Genomic DNA, 18,266 nt, shown 5'->3' with positions numbered 1-18,266 from the left:
GGCCGGGGGGGGGGGGGAACTAAGTGGAGGTTGTCCTCTCCCCCACAGCAGAATGTGCTGCCTGACAGTGCCTGCAGCACATTCTGCTGAACAGGAGACTGAACACTTGTACAGCCTCTCCATCCCCACAAAGCCACCTGTACATGTCCTTCCTCTCTGTACATGTCCTTCCTCTCTGGGAAGAAGAGAGGGCCCCCCCCCAACAGGCGGAACGCACTTGTGACCACTGCGACCCTGGTAGTTCCGCCAGTGGCCTATTTTCAGAAAATGTACCTTATTTGTGTACTGTGTGCTATTTTTCATGGAGATGTGGTTACAGACCAAACATTATTTGTACCAAGAGAAGTAAGAGCAGGTAACTGATTATATCCCTGGGTCTATCCCTGAACAAACCAAAGTTTATTTCAACATTTTATATTTCCTGGTCATTGCAATTTTTTGGTTTTATAATCCTAAAAGAAATATAATGTTATAACATCTGAATCATACAGATCTTTGCTATCCTGCATGATCTGATTTATATCTTCTATATTGGTTATGTGGTCTTTTAGTTTACAGTATATTGATCTATTTGTCTGTTATCTCTTTAGGTATGAAGTGATGCAGTCCTGCTGGCTATCTGTTGAACAAAGACCTACAGTAGAAGAACTTCATCTACAGCTCACATATTTGCTAAATGAATGCTCCAATCAGACAGAGGAAAGCTTTGAGTGGCGATGGAATGCACTTAAACCAAGCAAATCTTCAGTGGGCCCTTTACGTCACTCAGATGAGATTTCCGCATTTCCACTACTAGATAACTTTAATGGTGGGGATGGATTTCATGCAGATATGGATGACATCTTGACTGTAACAGAGAGCAGTCGTGGACTTAACTTTGAGTATATGTGGGAGAAAGCCAGACTGGGACGATGGAAGGCAAATTCACAATGCCAAGATTACCCAACAAATAATGGGAGCTTAACTGTGCCTGCTAATCCATTTTATGACTCTAGCCATCAACATTCACGTCAGAGCTTGGAGACTCCAAGTGTGGTTCCAGTTATCAGCGCTCGTAGTCCATCAGTAAGCAGTGAATATTACATTCGCTTGGAGGAACATGCAGACAGAGGGAGTGGTGTAGACTGTACTGTCTGTGCACCTAGTCCAATCTATGAAAGAAAGTATGATATGCAGGAGCAAAGAGCACTTCATCAGTGCTTGTCCCTTGGGAGTCCATCTTCCCCAATTGAACCACTCTTTTCTTCAGACTGGGACCCACTTGACAGTGGTAGATCCAGTCCAGATGATCCTCCTGCTCATCTTATATTACACGAAGTTCCTAAACTTATAGATAGATGGACACCTAGTAACAATAATCCCTTTATTACTGTAGGGAGAGAATTGCCTCGTTATGTAAACCCTTTCCGTGGCCCAGTTGAGAGAGACTTGTCAAGACAGGTACAGGAGACCTCCTTAATGGAGCCATCTTTACCTGACGTCTTTTCTTCTGATTCAATTCTGAATGTTTACAGAGACATTGAAGACCACAGAAGGAGCTGGGATTCAGATACTTTTGAAGAGAGGGGTGCTGGAGAGACCCTTGCTGGAGACCCAGAGTCTCTGGCAGAGTTTTTGGATGATCGTGGTTCACCTTGGGATTGTGAGCCCTCACTAATGGAAGATCAGAGCACAGATAGCAGCAGCAGCAGTACAGACAACAGCAGTCACCGTAACATGCCCTCCTGTCCTTTGTGTAGTAGAGGTGTGATGGGTAGTTTGCAGAGATGCTCTTGTGCTATGTTGCGTGGAGATGTGGTAATTGACTGGACCACACATGTTGCCATGCATCAGGACCATTATGGCTTGGATGATGATTCTTCATTAAAAGTCGAGCAAGGTTCTTTATCTGAGTGTTCTATACCCGCTCGAACTTTTGGTGATGGAGATCTGTATGCTGGACCTTTTGGAGACAGTCTTTGTGCTGCAGAACACCAAGAGTTTTATGACCCTCTAATGGGAGCAGCAGTGAAAAGCTATGACATTCAAGACTATCGTAACCGTAGTCAATTAAAGACTTATGAATCATTGCAAAAGAGTATTACCAACCACCCTCCTTCCCCTTTTATAGGAATTTCCAATTCAATGGCCAATTGCAGTGTAATTGTCCCTATTGAAATCCCTCCTCTTTCCACGCTTGCAGAAAGCATAGAAGAAGAGGAGACAATTGAGATTGCTCCGGATGTTCTAAAAAGGTTCCCAGTGAACCATAACACACTAAACACAGAAAAGACACCACAGGATTCTAGGGCAACATTAGACTCTGTTGATTCATTAGACATCCCTTCCAACACCAGCTCATCAGATGTATGTAGTCCATCATCTCATTTTTCATCTCCTGGACAAAAGTTTGGAGACAGTGGCTATGATACAGAAAACACATTTTCTCCTGAGTTCATCCTTAAGGATGTTAAGGAGGAAAATGAAGAAGACACAGGTCTTAAAGATTTGAAGTTACCCTTGACTCCTATATCAGAGTCAACTAGTGACTTGACTCTGACAGAAGATTTTTCTGAACTACAAGCTACTCCTATGGAAGAGGAAGCCTCTCTTAGAACTTTAAATCTTGCAACACCCTACCGAGATTCTGCTTACTTTTCTGATTATGACAATGAAACAGACAAACATGGTAGAGCAGCTTGTCAGAAGCTTGATGGTGGTGATACAAATGGAGTTTGTACAAAGGAAATATCTGTTGTTATATCAACAGCAGACGAAAATCAGAATCATGAAGTTGAAAGCAAAGAGGAAACCAGTCCACGCAAGAACCCAGCTGAGGAGATGTTTGAAATATGTTCCAAAGAAGAAAATAAAGAACAAAATCATCATAAGACACAGTCTCTTGAAGATAATGTTAAAGGAGGTGGAGAAGAAATTCTGAACTGCAATGGTGGAATGAACACACTACCAGAGGAAGATATAAGTCATATTGTCTCTGAAAAATCCTCTGTTGATTCACAGGAAACAAATAAAGAACATTTTCCCATTATAGATCAGAAGAATTCAAATGACAACATGCTCAAAAAACAATCAGAAAGTGGCTTTGTAGTTCAGGTCTGCAAAGAACAGCTACTTGTCTCCCTGAGAGAAAATGTTACTAGGAATGTTCTTTCTAGCTTTGAGTCAGGAACTGTAAATTCATGTGTTTTAAAAGACCAAGCCGTCTTAAATGTATGGTCTGTGGAGCCTAAAACAAATCAAATTGGTAAAGAAAAGTTAAACAGTGATTTTTTCAGCAAAGGATCCTCTGAATACGATGAGCACAGAGATAACAAGTCTCCAACAAGCGACCTCGCTGTGGACATACATTTTGCTGAAGAATCCTCTACGGTAGAGGTGAATGAGAATCAAGATGAACATGAAAACAATGAGCCAGAAACACACAAGGTGGAAGATGAATTAGTGGATGGAAAAGTAGATTGTAAACATGAATCCAGAGAAGACACTGGTACTTTGTCAATAGAACAAGCCCTTGACAACAGTAAGAAGAATCCAGAAGACAATCCTACTGGACAAACAGATGGGCCAGTGCCAGAACAATCAAAGCTCTTTCTAGATTTTGGATCAGTAACAAATCCTGGGAGTGAAGCTATAAAAGGTATGATGTTTATTTCTAAAAGGGAAACACCTCCATTTTTCTCTTCTGGTTTAAAAAAAAAATCCTGTATATGACACAAATTATACAGCGAGCTTAGGTGTTAATTGGCTGCATTCACAGAGTCTAATCTTTAAATAGATCATATTTTAATCCTACATCTAATGAAGCTTTTTTTATAGTGCATACTAAAATTTGTACTCCATTACTTTGTGACCTTTGTCTAAAGATGTGTATAGCAGTTCTTTTATGTTGCTTTGGTTAGCTTTCTTCATGGTTGTCCTAGTTCCTTTCATGTCTCACTGACCAACATGTAGTGGTTAAATATGATTAAAGGTTTGATGTTAACTCCATATATTTTGCCATTAAGAACCCTGGGTGTTATACAAATCATTATATTGGGTGTAATTTTGGCAGGCCACTTAGTGCATGTCTTAGACTGGGAAGTTATGACTACTAAAATGGAGTATTTTCACAGGTCAGAGTATAATTCTTAGCTTGATTATGTTGCTATGGTACAAAAGGACTTCTCTAGATACAAAATGTAGCCCAGTTATCAACTGCAGTCCTGCAGTACCCCTTCCCCAAATGGTAATTTTTAGGATTTCCCACAGATAAAGCATCTGCTGGTAATTACTGAGCCAGCAACAATGATTCGGTTGTCTGTGAAAGATGAAAGAAGATAAGAAAACATGACCTGTTTTGAGCAGTTTAGGGCTGCAGTTAATATGCACTGCTATAGCCTACTAGCAGCTAACTAAAGTCTTTGTGTGTTTGTAGAGCTGTTCTATTAAGTTTGACAGTGAGAGAAGCAGGTCAATCATGCAACCCTGGCGTTATCATGACTTTAATCACATATTTGCACTATAAATAGGCTGCACAAACCCATAGAGTAAGAAACACTTTATCTGGCCCTAAGTAACAATGAATTTTGGCAAAAGTATTTACTGCAAGAAAATGTTCTTTTATCATTACAGCAAAAGTGGCCCGGCTTTCCCTATCTCTTCCACCACTGAACCTTCAAGCATTTCAAAGCTCCTCTGGGCGAAAGTCTTTCTGGGACAGCGATGAAGTAAAAATAGATTCACATTTCAACAAGGAAGATGAAGATGAGGAAGATGATGGGTTCGAACTTCAAGAACCACAGAAAACAGGCTCAGAGTCTGAAGGAGAGGTGGCTGGGATTCCAATTGTAGTATCTGAGACAGATGATGGGCAAAATCTGCGCAGTCTGCTAAAATCACCAAAATCAGCTGATGATGCAGATGATGACTTTGATCGAAAGAGGAAGATGGTGTCCTTCTTTGATGATGTTACTGTTTATCTTTTTGATCAGGTAATAGATTTAAATGATCATGTTGTCAGAATATTAAAGCAGCTTTAAACCCAAAAACAAAAATGTTTAATATTGCAGCTCACTAGTCCTTTGGTGTGGAGAGTTATGAGATGCACTGGCAACAAAAAAAGTAACATAGGAGAGCATGTCTGTCTGACCTCTCTGAGACCAATAATCTATTGCAGTTCAGCAAAAAAAAAAAAAGTGGGGTGTGGTTTATGTTTTTGTATCCCTATATGATTGAGATGAACAAAGCAGACATGTTTGAAGTCCAATCTAGGCAGCTACCATGGCCCCCTCCATAAATGCAGTGGAGGAGTTAGCGTATCCACCCAGGGACAGGAGGTATATTATTTGCAGAATTACAAGTTAAAAATAAAGGGAACAAGGCCAAAAAAAAGAAAACTAATGCAACCACCACATCTAAGGACTGGTAAAATGCAATATATACACACAAGGGAAATGGAGTGGCGTAACTGATCAAAGCAGGTAATGTCAGTTCCTGGGTTTCCAAAAGTATACTATATAAAATAATTCCCTTGAGCAAAAGGAAATCCCAAAAGTTGGAACTGTCTAATAAGTATTTAGTCACATGTAAATTTCATCATAATACATTTTTAATGAAGTAGAAAAAAGTATAAACCACACAGGACATACATTTAAAACTTAAAAAATACAAACAACTCCCCTAGAGCAGCTCGGTAATGAATGTAGCTAGTAGCATAGATATAATTACCCTCCGTGGGTGGTAGGCAGTCACTTAGTGAGTGAATCCAATTCTGAAGAAACAAGTCAGATACAAAAGTATCATTGTAATTAAAGTGGTTACTCACTCCTTATGTTGCTTCAGTGTAGCGATCGACACAGGTCCCAAAGTATGGCAGTCCACACGAATTGGTGGTTTCTCAGCAATCACCCATAAACAGGAAGAGGAGAGATATCCATAGAGGGTTTCAAGTTGAATGATCATGGAGGTCACTCTAGACTGTTCATCAAGATGACGTTTACTCCACAGGGTTCCTGGGTGCATGTGCACAAGAAGGCTGTAATCTCACTTGTATGTAATGCCGGAGATAACTCCTGTTCGGTCAGATGGATGTGTCTCCGGATGACGGGGCACTTAGCCCCGTCATCTTGATGAACGGTCTAGAGTGACCTCCATGATCATTCAACTTGAATCCCTCTATGGATATCTCTCCTCTGCCTGTTTATGGGTGATTGCTGAGAAACCACCAATTCGTGTGGACTGCCATACTTTGGGACATGTGTAGATCGCTACACTGAAGCAACATAAGGAGTGAGTAACCACTTTAATTACAATTATACTTTTGTATCCGACTTGTTTCTTCAGAATTGGATTCACTCACTAAGTGACTGCCTAACACCCATGGAGGGTAATTATATCTATGCTACTAGCTACATTCATTACCGTGCTGCTCTAGGGGAGTTGTTTGTATTTTTTAAGTTTTAAATGTATGTCCTGTGTGGTTTATACTTTTTTCTACTTCATTAAAAATGTATTATGATGAAATTTACATGTGACTAAATACTTATTAGACAGTTCCAACTTTTGGGATTTCCTTTTGCTCAAGGGAATTATTTTATATAGTAAACTGCAATATATTACATCTTTGTTTCAGGGTTTAAATATACTTTAAACCTAGACAGCGTATCCTATTCACATATGTTAGCTGACTCTGACCTTTGCATCACTGTATATCAGTTTTAGATAAGCAGCTAAGGCATATGTATTTTCTCATCATTTTCATGGTTATATGCAAACTAGGGTATTCTCATAGCATACTGACCTGATATTTAAATTAGCGATATGGGAGCAGAGATGTAAAAATACTTTCTTTTTTCTAATTTCAGCGTAGAGGTGGAATTAACTGCTGCTTTTACTTCTAGAGATGCAAGATAACCTGTAATATGGAGCTTATATTTAAATATTCTAAATAATTTAAATTTGACATCTTTTTGCATTGCATGTCATTGGTAATGCCCAAACTATACTGATTCAATATTTTCACAGTGGAAGCACAGTATAATTATTTTGCTAATGTGAGTCAAATCTGATGTGTGTGCAATGCAGAAGTAATGGCTGCAGACATAACAACACTTAGCTAATTATGCAATTGTATCATAGAATTCAAACATGATCACCACTACGGAGGTAGAACTATGAGGTGAGTGGAAATCACTCATCTCATAGTTCTCCTTTAATAAAAACATCTAGGCAGCAAATAAATGTCAACTATTTTACTTAAGCAAGTCTTGTGATATACACACCCATGCCCAACTGCACAACCAAGTCGATAACAACCCTATTTTAATTATATTGGTGTGATTGTTTCTTGTCTAATCTGGCCCTCGTATGTGTGTATGTAGATATGTGAGATAGGGACCATAGATTAAAAGCTCCTCGAGGGCAAGGACTGATTTGATTGTACAGTTTGTAAAGCGCTGCTTAAATTGACGGTGCTACATAAATACCAACAATAAATAAAATAAATGTACATCAAGAAAGAAAGGCTTTATGAAATACGGTTGCAGAGCAACTATCTAAAGTGCTCTGTGTGACTCACCATGTGTCTGTAGACTGCAAAGCTTACTGTGAGGAGAGTTGTGTAAACAGTGTAAAACTGGCAATAATGAGTAAAACACATATTTTGTGCCATAGTATTGAAGCTGAACTCCAGGCAGATATAAAAGACATAAATTAATGCCGTTCTGTATTCATTAACACATCTTACATTTTTTTTTTTTTTACAATTACAAGCAGAGTAAGTACCTTTATTTGTTACTAAAATATTTACTATTTAGGATGTACTATACAATTTGCAATAAGGGGGTACAAAGGAAGGAGAATAACAAGGTAAATAGCAGGTGAGGGTACTTTATAATAATAGTGTCATAGCAATGAATGCATATGAAATTTGCCCTAAGCTGGAGTAATAAAAATTAATTTAGTGTGTTTTACACTAGACTGTAATCAGCCTGAGCTCTGTTTACATATTTCTGGTTCTCCTAACCTGCCTGTTACTGTTGAGTAGGTTCCAGTAATCAGTGTTGGAAGGACAATCATATTGTTAAATATTTGTCTGACCAAACCAATCCCTGAGGTCTTTGTTCAGAGTTATGGTTCGGAAAAGTGATAAATGTTTAGAACACCATTCCAGAGTGTTTTGTATCTGCCTGGAGAGGATGTCTGTGTAGAGTGTTCTCTATTTGGGTGTTGCCTTAGTCAGGAGCATGTTCTAAGGGCCGAGGACTTTAGCGGCTTTGCTGGAGTGTTTATCCAGGGGAGCTGGGCAAGAAGATGGCTGCCTGGAGGGGGCATGTGTAAGGAATCTTCTTGGAGTCTTCTTGTTGAAGACTGTCATTGAGTAGAAGCTACTGGGTGAATAACATCCAACTTATGTAACTTAAGAACTAGAACCTGAGATGGAAATGTTAGCCTGCTATACTATATAGGGGATCATTTTGCATTACTACAAGAGGAGTGCTACATTTTTTGGCAACCAACATAGGACCAGGCAATTTTGTTTTTGTGTTGCAGTTACTTATAACAACCTGCCGAAGATTGAGAATTTTGTCTTGGTACTGTGGGGAAGTGTTGTTTTCTGTAGACTATCTTTTGAGAAAAGCAAGGAAGGACTGTTGTGGAGCTGTACTTTATTACGGGGAAGTAGAGAGAAAGATTGCAGTGATTTGAGGGGTAATTTGTTTAATTTGTTTAAGGAGGTTGGCCTAGAGGTCTGGTGCACAATTTGGCCCACAGCACCCTGATTAAGAGAGCACCTGATTCATGTGTACCCCTAGGCATGGACAATGTAATTAAACTGTTGTATCTGTCAAGATTACAAAGGAACGTTAACAAGAAAGTGGTTCTTGAATATGGGTGGGAGTGCTCTTATGTACCAAAAGACACCATGGAAGAGATAGAGGGCCTGAGACAGCCCAAACCCCGCCATGAGGAAGAGCCCACAGTTTAGTTGGAAAAGTTCAAAGGCTGTTTGCAAAAGAGCTCTGGCCAGTATATCTTTAAATACGAAGTAATCAACACAATGGCTGGGCGCAGAGACTAACAGGGTTATTCACAAAAGGGTGAAGAGTTTGGAGAAGGCAGAAGTGAACAGTCTAGGCCAAAATAGCTGATTTTGAAAAATTCTCCAATTCAGCTCACTTTCCAGTTCAGCTATGTTGTCCTAGATTGTTCACTTCTGCTGCCTTCTCCATCCTTTTGTGAATAACCCTGTAAGAGTGGAAAATAAATAGCATGGACTCTGAAGGGAAAAGTGTACACATTTCTGATCCCTGTTTCTATAAATGAGACTCTCCTTGTTTGCCTGCAAAGCTGTGTTCATTTGTTGCAGTCTGGACTGAACTTTTTGCCTAAATTTGGTGGCAAACAATTTTCATCAAAACACCTGGCAAATGAAGTTTCAGCTTCTGGAGTTTTGATCTGCTAAATAAATTTGGTTATGCTAATGGTTGTTTGCAATAAAGTTACAGCACTAAGAAGAAGAGTCCTACAAGTATATATTAAGCTAACCCACTCTCCAAATTACCTGTTTGGATCCCATGTATATTCAAAAGAAAAACAAAAGTTCATACAATAAAACATGCCTGCTGAGTTTTTTAGGGGGTGTAATGAAGTTCAATAAAGAGAATATATGAATGTGTGGTAAGTACCTGAATTTCACTTGCTATCAGCCCCTTACATTGCAGAGTACAGCAGAAATCAAACTAGGAGAGGAGGAAGCAGCACAAGGAAGAAATCAGTTGAGCTGCAGTGCTTATGTGCTGACAACAAATATGCTGATAGGACGGGAGAGCAGAGTGACCAAAAGATGAGCTCATTAGTGTACTGCTTCTTCATTTACTGTCCAGCCAAAGGCTAGGGAAAGGACAAGTGTGGTAAGTGTTATTTACAATGAAAATCAGATCTTGTGTCCTGCCAGACAGAACTGTGCTGTCTAGCAGGGATGTGTAAATCTCAGAACTGGATGGATAAAATGACAAACCCTCTGGCAGGTAAAACAGCTTCCTTATATGTATTTTATCTCTGTATTGAACTGTCAGCCTGGAGTTCAGCTTCTGCTGCAAACAAAATGTTTTCCTTTTTTATACAGCTTTAATTTATATGTTTGCTTTCCTTTGTGTCAAGGGAAACATCTGAAAATAGCGTGTTAATTCCTCCCCTGTTATAGAGATGTACTGATTTATTATTGTTTATCCTAGGAAACGCCTACAAATGAATTAGGTAATAATAATGCAGCAGAGAATGATCTTATTCCCCAGAATCCTTCCTTGGAGTCAAGTATGGATGTCTTTTCATCATCGGATGGCTTCAGTAAGGCATATTTTCTTATTGTAGCTAAAGTAAATCATTACAATATTTCAGCATGGGAGATAGAGTGTAATAGAATTGTCCTTTACAAATACATAACAATTTGCAAGTTTATCTGTTTTAAAACCATTCATATTTTATGATCTTTTACATTTTTAATACATGCAATGCGAGAGCATGTGTTCTTCCACTTCCTATAATTTCCCTGTCGAGCAGGAGATCATTCTCCCCTACAGACAGCACCAGGACTTGGCACACAGAGAACACTCATCCCCCTATTGCCTTTAAATTGGTGGCCTGCGGGCCATATGGACCACATGCAGAAAGCAGGGGGCAAGTTGAGCAGCCTAGAGCTTTACCATGACTCGGATACATGAATGTCTTCACAGACATTAAAGGAGAATTATGAGGCGAGTGATTTTCACTCAGCCTCATAATCTGAGCCGAGCCTGTGACAATGAAACTGTCACAGGTCGGCTCAGTAGATCGGGAAGTGAGCGAACACATACCGTCGCTCACTCACTTCTCGATCCTGTCCCTGCAGAGAGCCGTGACTGTCACTCACGGCTCCCTGCAGGGATTCCCCCCTCCCCTGTCTGATCCTTCAGCGCTGACTGGCGAAATGGACGGGGGAGGGGGCGGACACAGCTGGCTCTGCCTCTGGATAGGCAGAGCCAGCTGTCAATCCCGCAGCTGGGTGGATCCAGACAGTATTGTCGGGATCCATCCCGGCTGCAGCGTCTCAGTATACCACGAGCTGCTGCTCGCAGTATACTGAGCTTTGAGTCACAGGAGAACGCTAGTTTGTGTTCTCCCGTGACCCTTAGGAAAGCTATGGGGAAAAGACCTGACCTGACCCCATAGTTCTCCTTTAACATTCATGGTTTTTTGAGACATATTGGCATATTGTACATGCATAGGGTACTGAACTGAGCAAGCTGGTTTGATGACCAGTGAAACGTCTTCAAGAAAAATACAGCATGTCCAGTTGCCTTGACTTATTTTTTTTTACAGATATACCATGACCTGGTTGAATGAGAACCTTCACAGACAGAGTACTGAAATGTTGTGATTCTGACTTGCAGCAGGTAATAGACCCTTCCGTTGTGTTGTTTTGCAGGTGGAAGTTTTGAGTGGGATGATGACTTTCCTCTGATGACACAGAACTCCACATTCCTTCCTATGGCAGCAGAAGGAGCTGCTCTCAAGTCACCGCTAAGTCCTACTATACCATCACCTCCTGCACTTCCCGGGAAAAGGGTGGAAGGAAATCTGATGGACTCGCTGAGATTCACTCGCTTTACTGTCTCTCCAGCTGTAGACCCACACGTCCCAATGTGTGAAACTGAAGTAGCGCCTGCAGGTTAGTTCCATCCACAAAACTGCATGCAGGGGCGGATCCAGAGTCTATTCTCGGGAGGGGCACTGCCATAAAATTAAGTTTTGGTTACAGAACGGTTAATATTTTATTTAAGACGGTTTCCCGGCCAACCACAATTAAGCCGGCCAAACAACATGCAGCCGGCTTCCCTGGCAATCAGGAAGCCGGTTGGCATGTCATTACCCGCTGCCGGCTTCCTGATTACCCGGGAAGCCTGCTCCATGCCAGTGGAAGCACCGGTATTGGTATTCAGTATCGGCGAGTACCAAAAGCAAAATATCGGTACTCGTACTTGATACCGAAAAACCGGCATTGGTGCATCCCTAGTTTTGATTAAAACAGTTTTTTTTGTATTGGGACGAGTAGATTGTCATGAAGGGCAAGTAGATTCGGCCCCCGCTTTAGCCCTTGGACAAGTCGTTTTTTTAAAAAAAATTCCACACCGCTGATTACACAGCAATGCAGACTGCCAACAGCTATAGAGAACTACGATTCCCAGCAATACCATTATACAGCAATGCAGAATAGCATCAGCAATAGGGCGGCTCCCTAATTAGGCTCTCAGGTGGCCAATGCACACTGTCAGGTGATCAGTGCAGGCTCTCTGCTGGTCAGTGCGGGATCCATAATAATTAGTGGTGGCTCTGTGGTAGCTCCCAGGTGGGTAGTGGGGGCTCCACTGAGGCCAGTGGGAGCTCACTGGTGATTAGTGGGGGCTCTGTGGTGGCCAGTGGAAGCTCCCTGGGGGCTAGTGTGGGCTCCCTAGTGTAGGCTGACCATTCAGTCCCCAGATTGAGGAGACCATCCCCTGACAAATTATGTCCCCGGAAATATAAAATAAAACATTTTTGTTTTTTAAATACTCACCTGATCCCTGGATCCAGACAAGCCCAGCCTCCAGTCTCCCACGCTATCAGAATCTGCATACGGCGTGTGCTGGTTACTACTTAAACCGGCGCGCTGTGTGCAGCTTCTGAGAAGATACGCTATTAGCATAGCGAGGAAGCCGGCTGCGCATTTTGCATCGCTCCCGCTACGCTAAAAGCGTATCTTCAGTATCAGGTGAGTATTAAAAAACAAAAAAATTTTATTTTATGTACCCGGGGACATGTGGGGCTCATTCACACTGGAATCGGCCGGCATGTACAGCTCCGTACCTGTCTTTCCCAGGAGCTGCCCGATATGGCCGTGCACGCAGCACGGAGCTGTATGTGCTGGCCAATTCCAGTGTGAATGAGCCCTTAAAAATGTCCCTGGATTTCAAATCACTGGTCACCTTACCCTGGTGGTCAGTGGGGGCTCAGGGGGGCCCTGGTTGGTAGTGAGGGCTCTCCTTTGGCCGCACCGAACCCCCGATTGCAGTAAAGTCTGTGATACGGAGGAGGGACAGCTGTCACTACACACTGCGGGTGGCTGGCCGTGGACGGGGACAGGAGCGGCACTAATCTCGGGGGGGGGGGCAATTGCCCCATTGCCCCCCCCTGGATCCGCCACTGACTGCATGATGAGTCAGACATTTAAGTGTATTTCCACTTTTGCAGTCCATTTTGAGAAGCCTTGTTATATGTTTTTATGTGTTCCCATTCACACAGCATACCTAAAATTATATTGTTTTAAATATTTCTTACATTTCCGGAAAAGAATATCTAAAAAGTAAGCTGCAATTTTTAAATATCTTTTTAAATTATGCTATGTGGATGAACATGTAACAAATACAAAGTAGATGTTATCCCAATTTGGCTGCAAAAGTAAAAATAAACTTTAAAGTAAAGCTGCAACCCCCTTATATGCAAGTTATTGGCCATAAAAAGGGTATGGGGATTTGTGTACTGCCCCGGGGGACATGTATCAATGCAAAAAACACTTTTAAAAAATACAGATTTTAAAGGAGCAGTGATTTTAACATTGCTTAAAGTGAAACAATAAAAATGAAAAATTCCTTTAAATATTGTGCCCGGGGGGTCCCCTTAAACTGCCTGTAAAGTGGTAAATCTGTATAATGTATAGAACCTGCTGCAGCAAAAAGTGACATTTATAAAGAAGGAAAAAAACATTGGGTCCCCCTAAAATTCCTAACCAGACCCTTGCTCAGAGCACAGGCCTGGCAGGGCAGGAAATGGGAGAGGGGGGCACCATACCAGGCTACATGCCCTTGGCACTGGGAGGGTGTTTTTCCCGGGTCTCCCCTGGAAAAGCACCTTATCCCCGTGCCAATGGGGACAAGAGCCTCTTCCCCACAAGCCTTGGGGTGTTGGTTGTGGGGGTGCGGGCAGGCTGGCTTATTCCCATCAGGGTACCCCTTTAATAAAGGGGCACCAAGATGCAGCCCCCCCTTGTGAAAAAATCCTTTAATTGAAACAAAAACACAACAAAGGCTTTTGACTATTGTTAAAAAAAAAATTATCCACCAACGTAATCCAGGGTCAATCATGATGTCCAGCGTTGTCCACAATGACAACGACTCAACGAAATAAAAAAATGAAAATAAAAAAAATTGCAATAATAAAAAAAAAAAACAAGACTTCCTCCTCTCCTAGTTTGATTTCTGCTGTACTCTGCAATGTAAGGGGCTGATAGCAACGTGTCCAGAGGATATCTGTAAATGGCACCTTTTCAGACTGGGCTAGTGTAATGAGCGGTGTGCCTCAGGGTTCTGTGCTGGGTCCCATATTGTTCAACTTATTTATTAATGACATCGGGGAGGGTGTTAACAGCGATATTTCCGTGTTTGCGGATGACACCAAAATAGGGAGGGTAATAGACACGGACTTAGACACTATAACATTACAGGAGGACCTGGATAAAATAGGGGAGTGGGCATTAATGTGGCAGATGAGGTTTAATGTCGATAAATGCAAAGTAATGCACTTTGGAATTAAAAATAAACAAATGGGTTATACAATTATGGGTATGCCGCTGGGGAAGTCAGAAATGGAGAAGGATTTGGGGGTCATTGTAGACCACAAACTGAAAGGTAGTTTGCAGTGCCAGGCTGCTGTAAACAAAGCTAGCAGGGTCTTGTCCTGTATTAAAAAGGGGATGTATTGCAGGGACAAGTCTATAATTTTGCCACTTTATAGATCATTGGTTCGACCTCATCTGGAGTACGCGGTCCAGTTCTGGTCACCAGTACTAAGAAAAGATGTCCTTGAGTTGGAAAAAGTCCAGCGAAGGGCAACCAAACTAATTAGGGGTATGGAGGACCAGAGCTACGAGACGAGGCTACTAAATTTAAACATGTTCACATTAGAGGTGAGGAGATTAAGGGGGGATATGATTTCCATGTACAAAATGTTTAATGGTGGTAGCAACATTAGCGATAAACTGTTTAAAATTAACTCCGTTACAAAAACTAGAGGCCATCACCTAAAATTGGTGGAAAAAAAATTCCAGCACAAGGGGCGAAGGGGGTTCTTCACAGTAAGATCAGTTAGGGTCTGGAACTCACTGCCACAGACAGTGATTTCAGCAAATAATGTGGAATTGTTCAAGAAACTTTTGGACGATTTCTTAAGGGACCGTAATATACAGGGGTACGGGTACTCCTAGAATGAGATCCTAATAGGTTGGACTTGATGGACTAATGTCTTTATTCAACCTCAAATACTATGTAACTATGTAACTAAGACGCCCACCGATCTGTCTGCTCGCAACGAATTCCCACTGCAGAATGGCATTCTGACAGATGCAAGCAAAATATAAACCCAATCCCAATCAGGGTTTCACAAGGCACTGTACAGTTTGCCGAACACACGAACTGCCAATGTTCGAGTCGACCTGTTCTTTGACTCGAACATCGAGCCCAACCCTAGTCATAAGATACATATTGAGACTACCATTACTGACCACGTTTTCTAAACATGCTGGCTGCCATATTGATTTTCACTCTAAACTCGATTATTGACCCAGAGAGAGAGAGATAAGGAAATTCTGATTTTTACTCCATTCTTAAACAGAAAGACACAGAGCACACTGGCCTTGTAAAGTGCAAATAGCTATTTATTTAAAATAAACAATGAATAATACTCACTAACATAATAGATCAATCAGCATATAAGGATAATCACCAGGCCACAAGAATTAGACAGATCGCCAACGACTACCACCAGCATTTAAAAATTTAGCAGCTGATACTGAAAATGGTTGATGCATTTTGGGGCCCCACCACCTTTAAATTGGAGTTTCCTGCTCTAAGCCTTTGCTCCATACTTGTTCAGGATCACTGACTCTGAAGTGCTGACACCTTAGATAATTAGTTAATTCCCATTAGCTCCATGAAATTAATTATTTCACTATAGCCTACAAACCATTGGAAGTTAGACTTAACATTTATGAAAACATTATAAAAATTCTAGATTCAACCAGCACTTAATATATGTTAATATGTATTTGGTCTGCCTGCCAGCTGCTGGATCACGGCACACAAATGACAGCACCATTGTTCTGTGACAGTCAGCATGTCTCCTATAGGGAGAGACAGTCAATTCATAGCTGCCAGACCATGCACATCATAACCTCCTGCAGCTCTGGAGATATAGGGATAGCCAGTGGGATATGAGTTTGGAGTATGTCATTTTATAGCATATATGTCAAGCACAAGGCCCACGGGCCAGAACCGGCCCACGACGTAATTATCTGTGGCCCTCCTGATGATAATTAATTATCATTAGATCTGGCCCCGACCACCGGCAGCTCTCTCACGCTGCCCGCAGCGATCTTCATGGGACTGAGCAGCCGGAGAGCTGCCGCCGGCCAGAGGACTGCATTACCCAGCAGGCAGCCTGGCAGCAGCACAGCGTGACAAGGGAAGTGTGGCCGCGAGGTGACTGAGGGGGGTCCCGAGGTCCAGTCCAGATGACGTGAGGTGCTCCTTGGCTGGAATCAGGATCCAACCCAGACGACAGAGAGCCGGGAGAGCTGCAGCCTGCAGGTACTGTGGTGTGACACTGTCAGTCAGTATATCTCTCCCCTTCTTCTCCATCACTTATTCTGTACTTATGCTCACTGGGGACAGTATGGACTCCATACTGTCCCCAGTGAGCATCCCCCTAACATACTTTTTTTTTAAACTGTCATTTAAATAGAGATAAAACTATTTTTTAAAACATCTCTGATGATTTTCCTGATTCCCCCACTGATATCTCCTCTGCGCAATGAGGAGAGAAAGCAGGGGAAGAAGCGGGCACCAGATAGAAAAACTTTTTTGTAATAAATTATTTTGTTGTAAATGCTCTGAACTATTTGATGTCTGTTTTTGGCTTTTATTATTTAAATATTTAGGCTATTTCTTAAAGGGAAAGTAAATTTTAAAGTAAAAAAAAAAATGTTTTATTGTAATTATGTATCATGCGTTTTAATAATTAAAAGAACAGGCTTTGTTATTATACCGTGTTATATACTGTATATGCCGCTGTATTATACTGTGTGATATACTGTATAGACCACGGTATTATACTGTGTGAACCAGCCCGGCCCTCGACTTGGAGCATTTTTTAAATTTTGGCCCACTGTGTATTTGAGTTTGACACCTCTGTTTTATAGGTTCAAGTAACTGTTGTGTTTCGCTATAAGTGATTCTGCGCTGGACCTAGAAAAATGTATAAGTGCTAATGTGCCAATTAAATTTGAAGGCTGCAGCAAAATCGACCGTGGGGTCAAAATAAATAATATACAAATTATGCAGCGCTGCATAATTTGTAAATTAACTGTTGTGTTTCGCTGCATAACTCCACCCCAAAAAAATACATTCAAGGATTTTAAAAAGCAGCTTAGCTGTGATGCTCACCTTAAATCTGGAGTTGTCATTTTTTCCTTCCTCTGTCTCCAGGGTTGAATGATGGCCAGCACAATTCAACTCACTTCCTGTGAACCCAGGCCGTCATAGAACCACACCCTTGGGACAGCATCTTCACGCAGCCTAGGCTCAGAGTATTACTGTACTGTACAGAACTCACACATCTTCAATATGGGAGCATTGTTTAGTGTAGCAGTAAGGAGAAGATTAAAGACCCATGACTGACCAGAAGACCCTTGAATCCATGGGAAAAAAGCAGAGGGCAGACCTTTGCTATAAAGGAACCCTTTCTAATGCATATGGGTGTAATAAAATACGCCTATCAATGCTGGATCCTGCGTGAAATGTTATCTGTTCATTGTATGCATGGTAACATTTCTCCGTACAAGTGCACAGTGCAGAAGCACTATTGGTTACTATGATGCTAGCCAGCTTGAGCTAGGTGGGTCACTGACTCAGAAAACATTGAAGCAAGAAAGCCAAAGGGATGGTATGAAGAGCAGGGAATTAGCATTTTTAGAAGATCAGCAATGGCAGCCTTTGTATTTTTCTCATGACAAGGTTCGTTTAACCTCTTGCCGTCCGCCCGTAGTAAAAAAACGGACGGACGGCACTGCAGCATCTGCGGGTTGCCGTCTCCAGACGGCAATTTTTTTCTGCTCGCGCGCGCCCCCTAGCGGGCACGCACGGGCAGAAAAGACCCGCTAAATGCACACACCCGTTACCGGGTGTTTCACATATAGGCGATCGGCGGGTCCATAGCCCGCC

General features: G+C 41.7%; 1 protein-coding gene across 1 annotated transcript in view; it reads left to right on the top strand.

The window, feature by feature from the left end:
• Window positions 1-18,266, top strand: part of LOC108798321 (serine/threonine-protein kinase LMTK3-like) — a 63,012-nt gene that overhangs the window by 42,517 nt on the left and 2,229 nt on the right. The window contains exons 11-15 of the mRNA XM_018570059.1: window positions 591-2,716; window positions 2,750-3,637; window positions 4,612-4,970; window positions 10,215-10,326; window positions 11,444-11,686. Of these exons, the coding sequence (XP_018425561.1) occupies window positions 591-2,716; window positions 2,750-3,637; window positions 4,612-4,970; window positions 10,215-10,326; window positions 11,444-11,686 (3,728 nt within the window). The remainder of the gene's footprint in view (window positions 1-590; window positions 2,717-2,749; window positions 3,638-4,611; window positions 4,971-10,214; window positions 10,327-11,443; window positions 11,687-18,266) is intronic.

Source organism: Nanorana parkeri, unplaced genomic scaffold, assembly GCF_000935625.1.
Source record: "Nanorana parkeri isolate BGI_ZX_2015 unplaced genomic scaffold, ASM93562v1 scaffold1450, whole genome shotgun sequence".
NCBI classification, from domain to species: domain Eukaryota; kingdom Metazoa; phylum Chordata; class Amphibia; order Anura; family Dicroglossidae; genus Nanorana; species Nanorana parkeri.
Note: the sequence above shows the minus strand (reverse complement) of the source record. Positions and strands in the feature narration are given on the sequence as shown.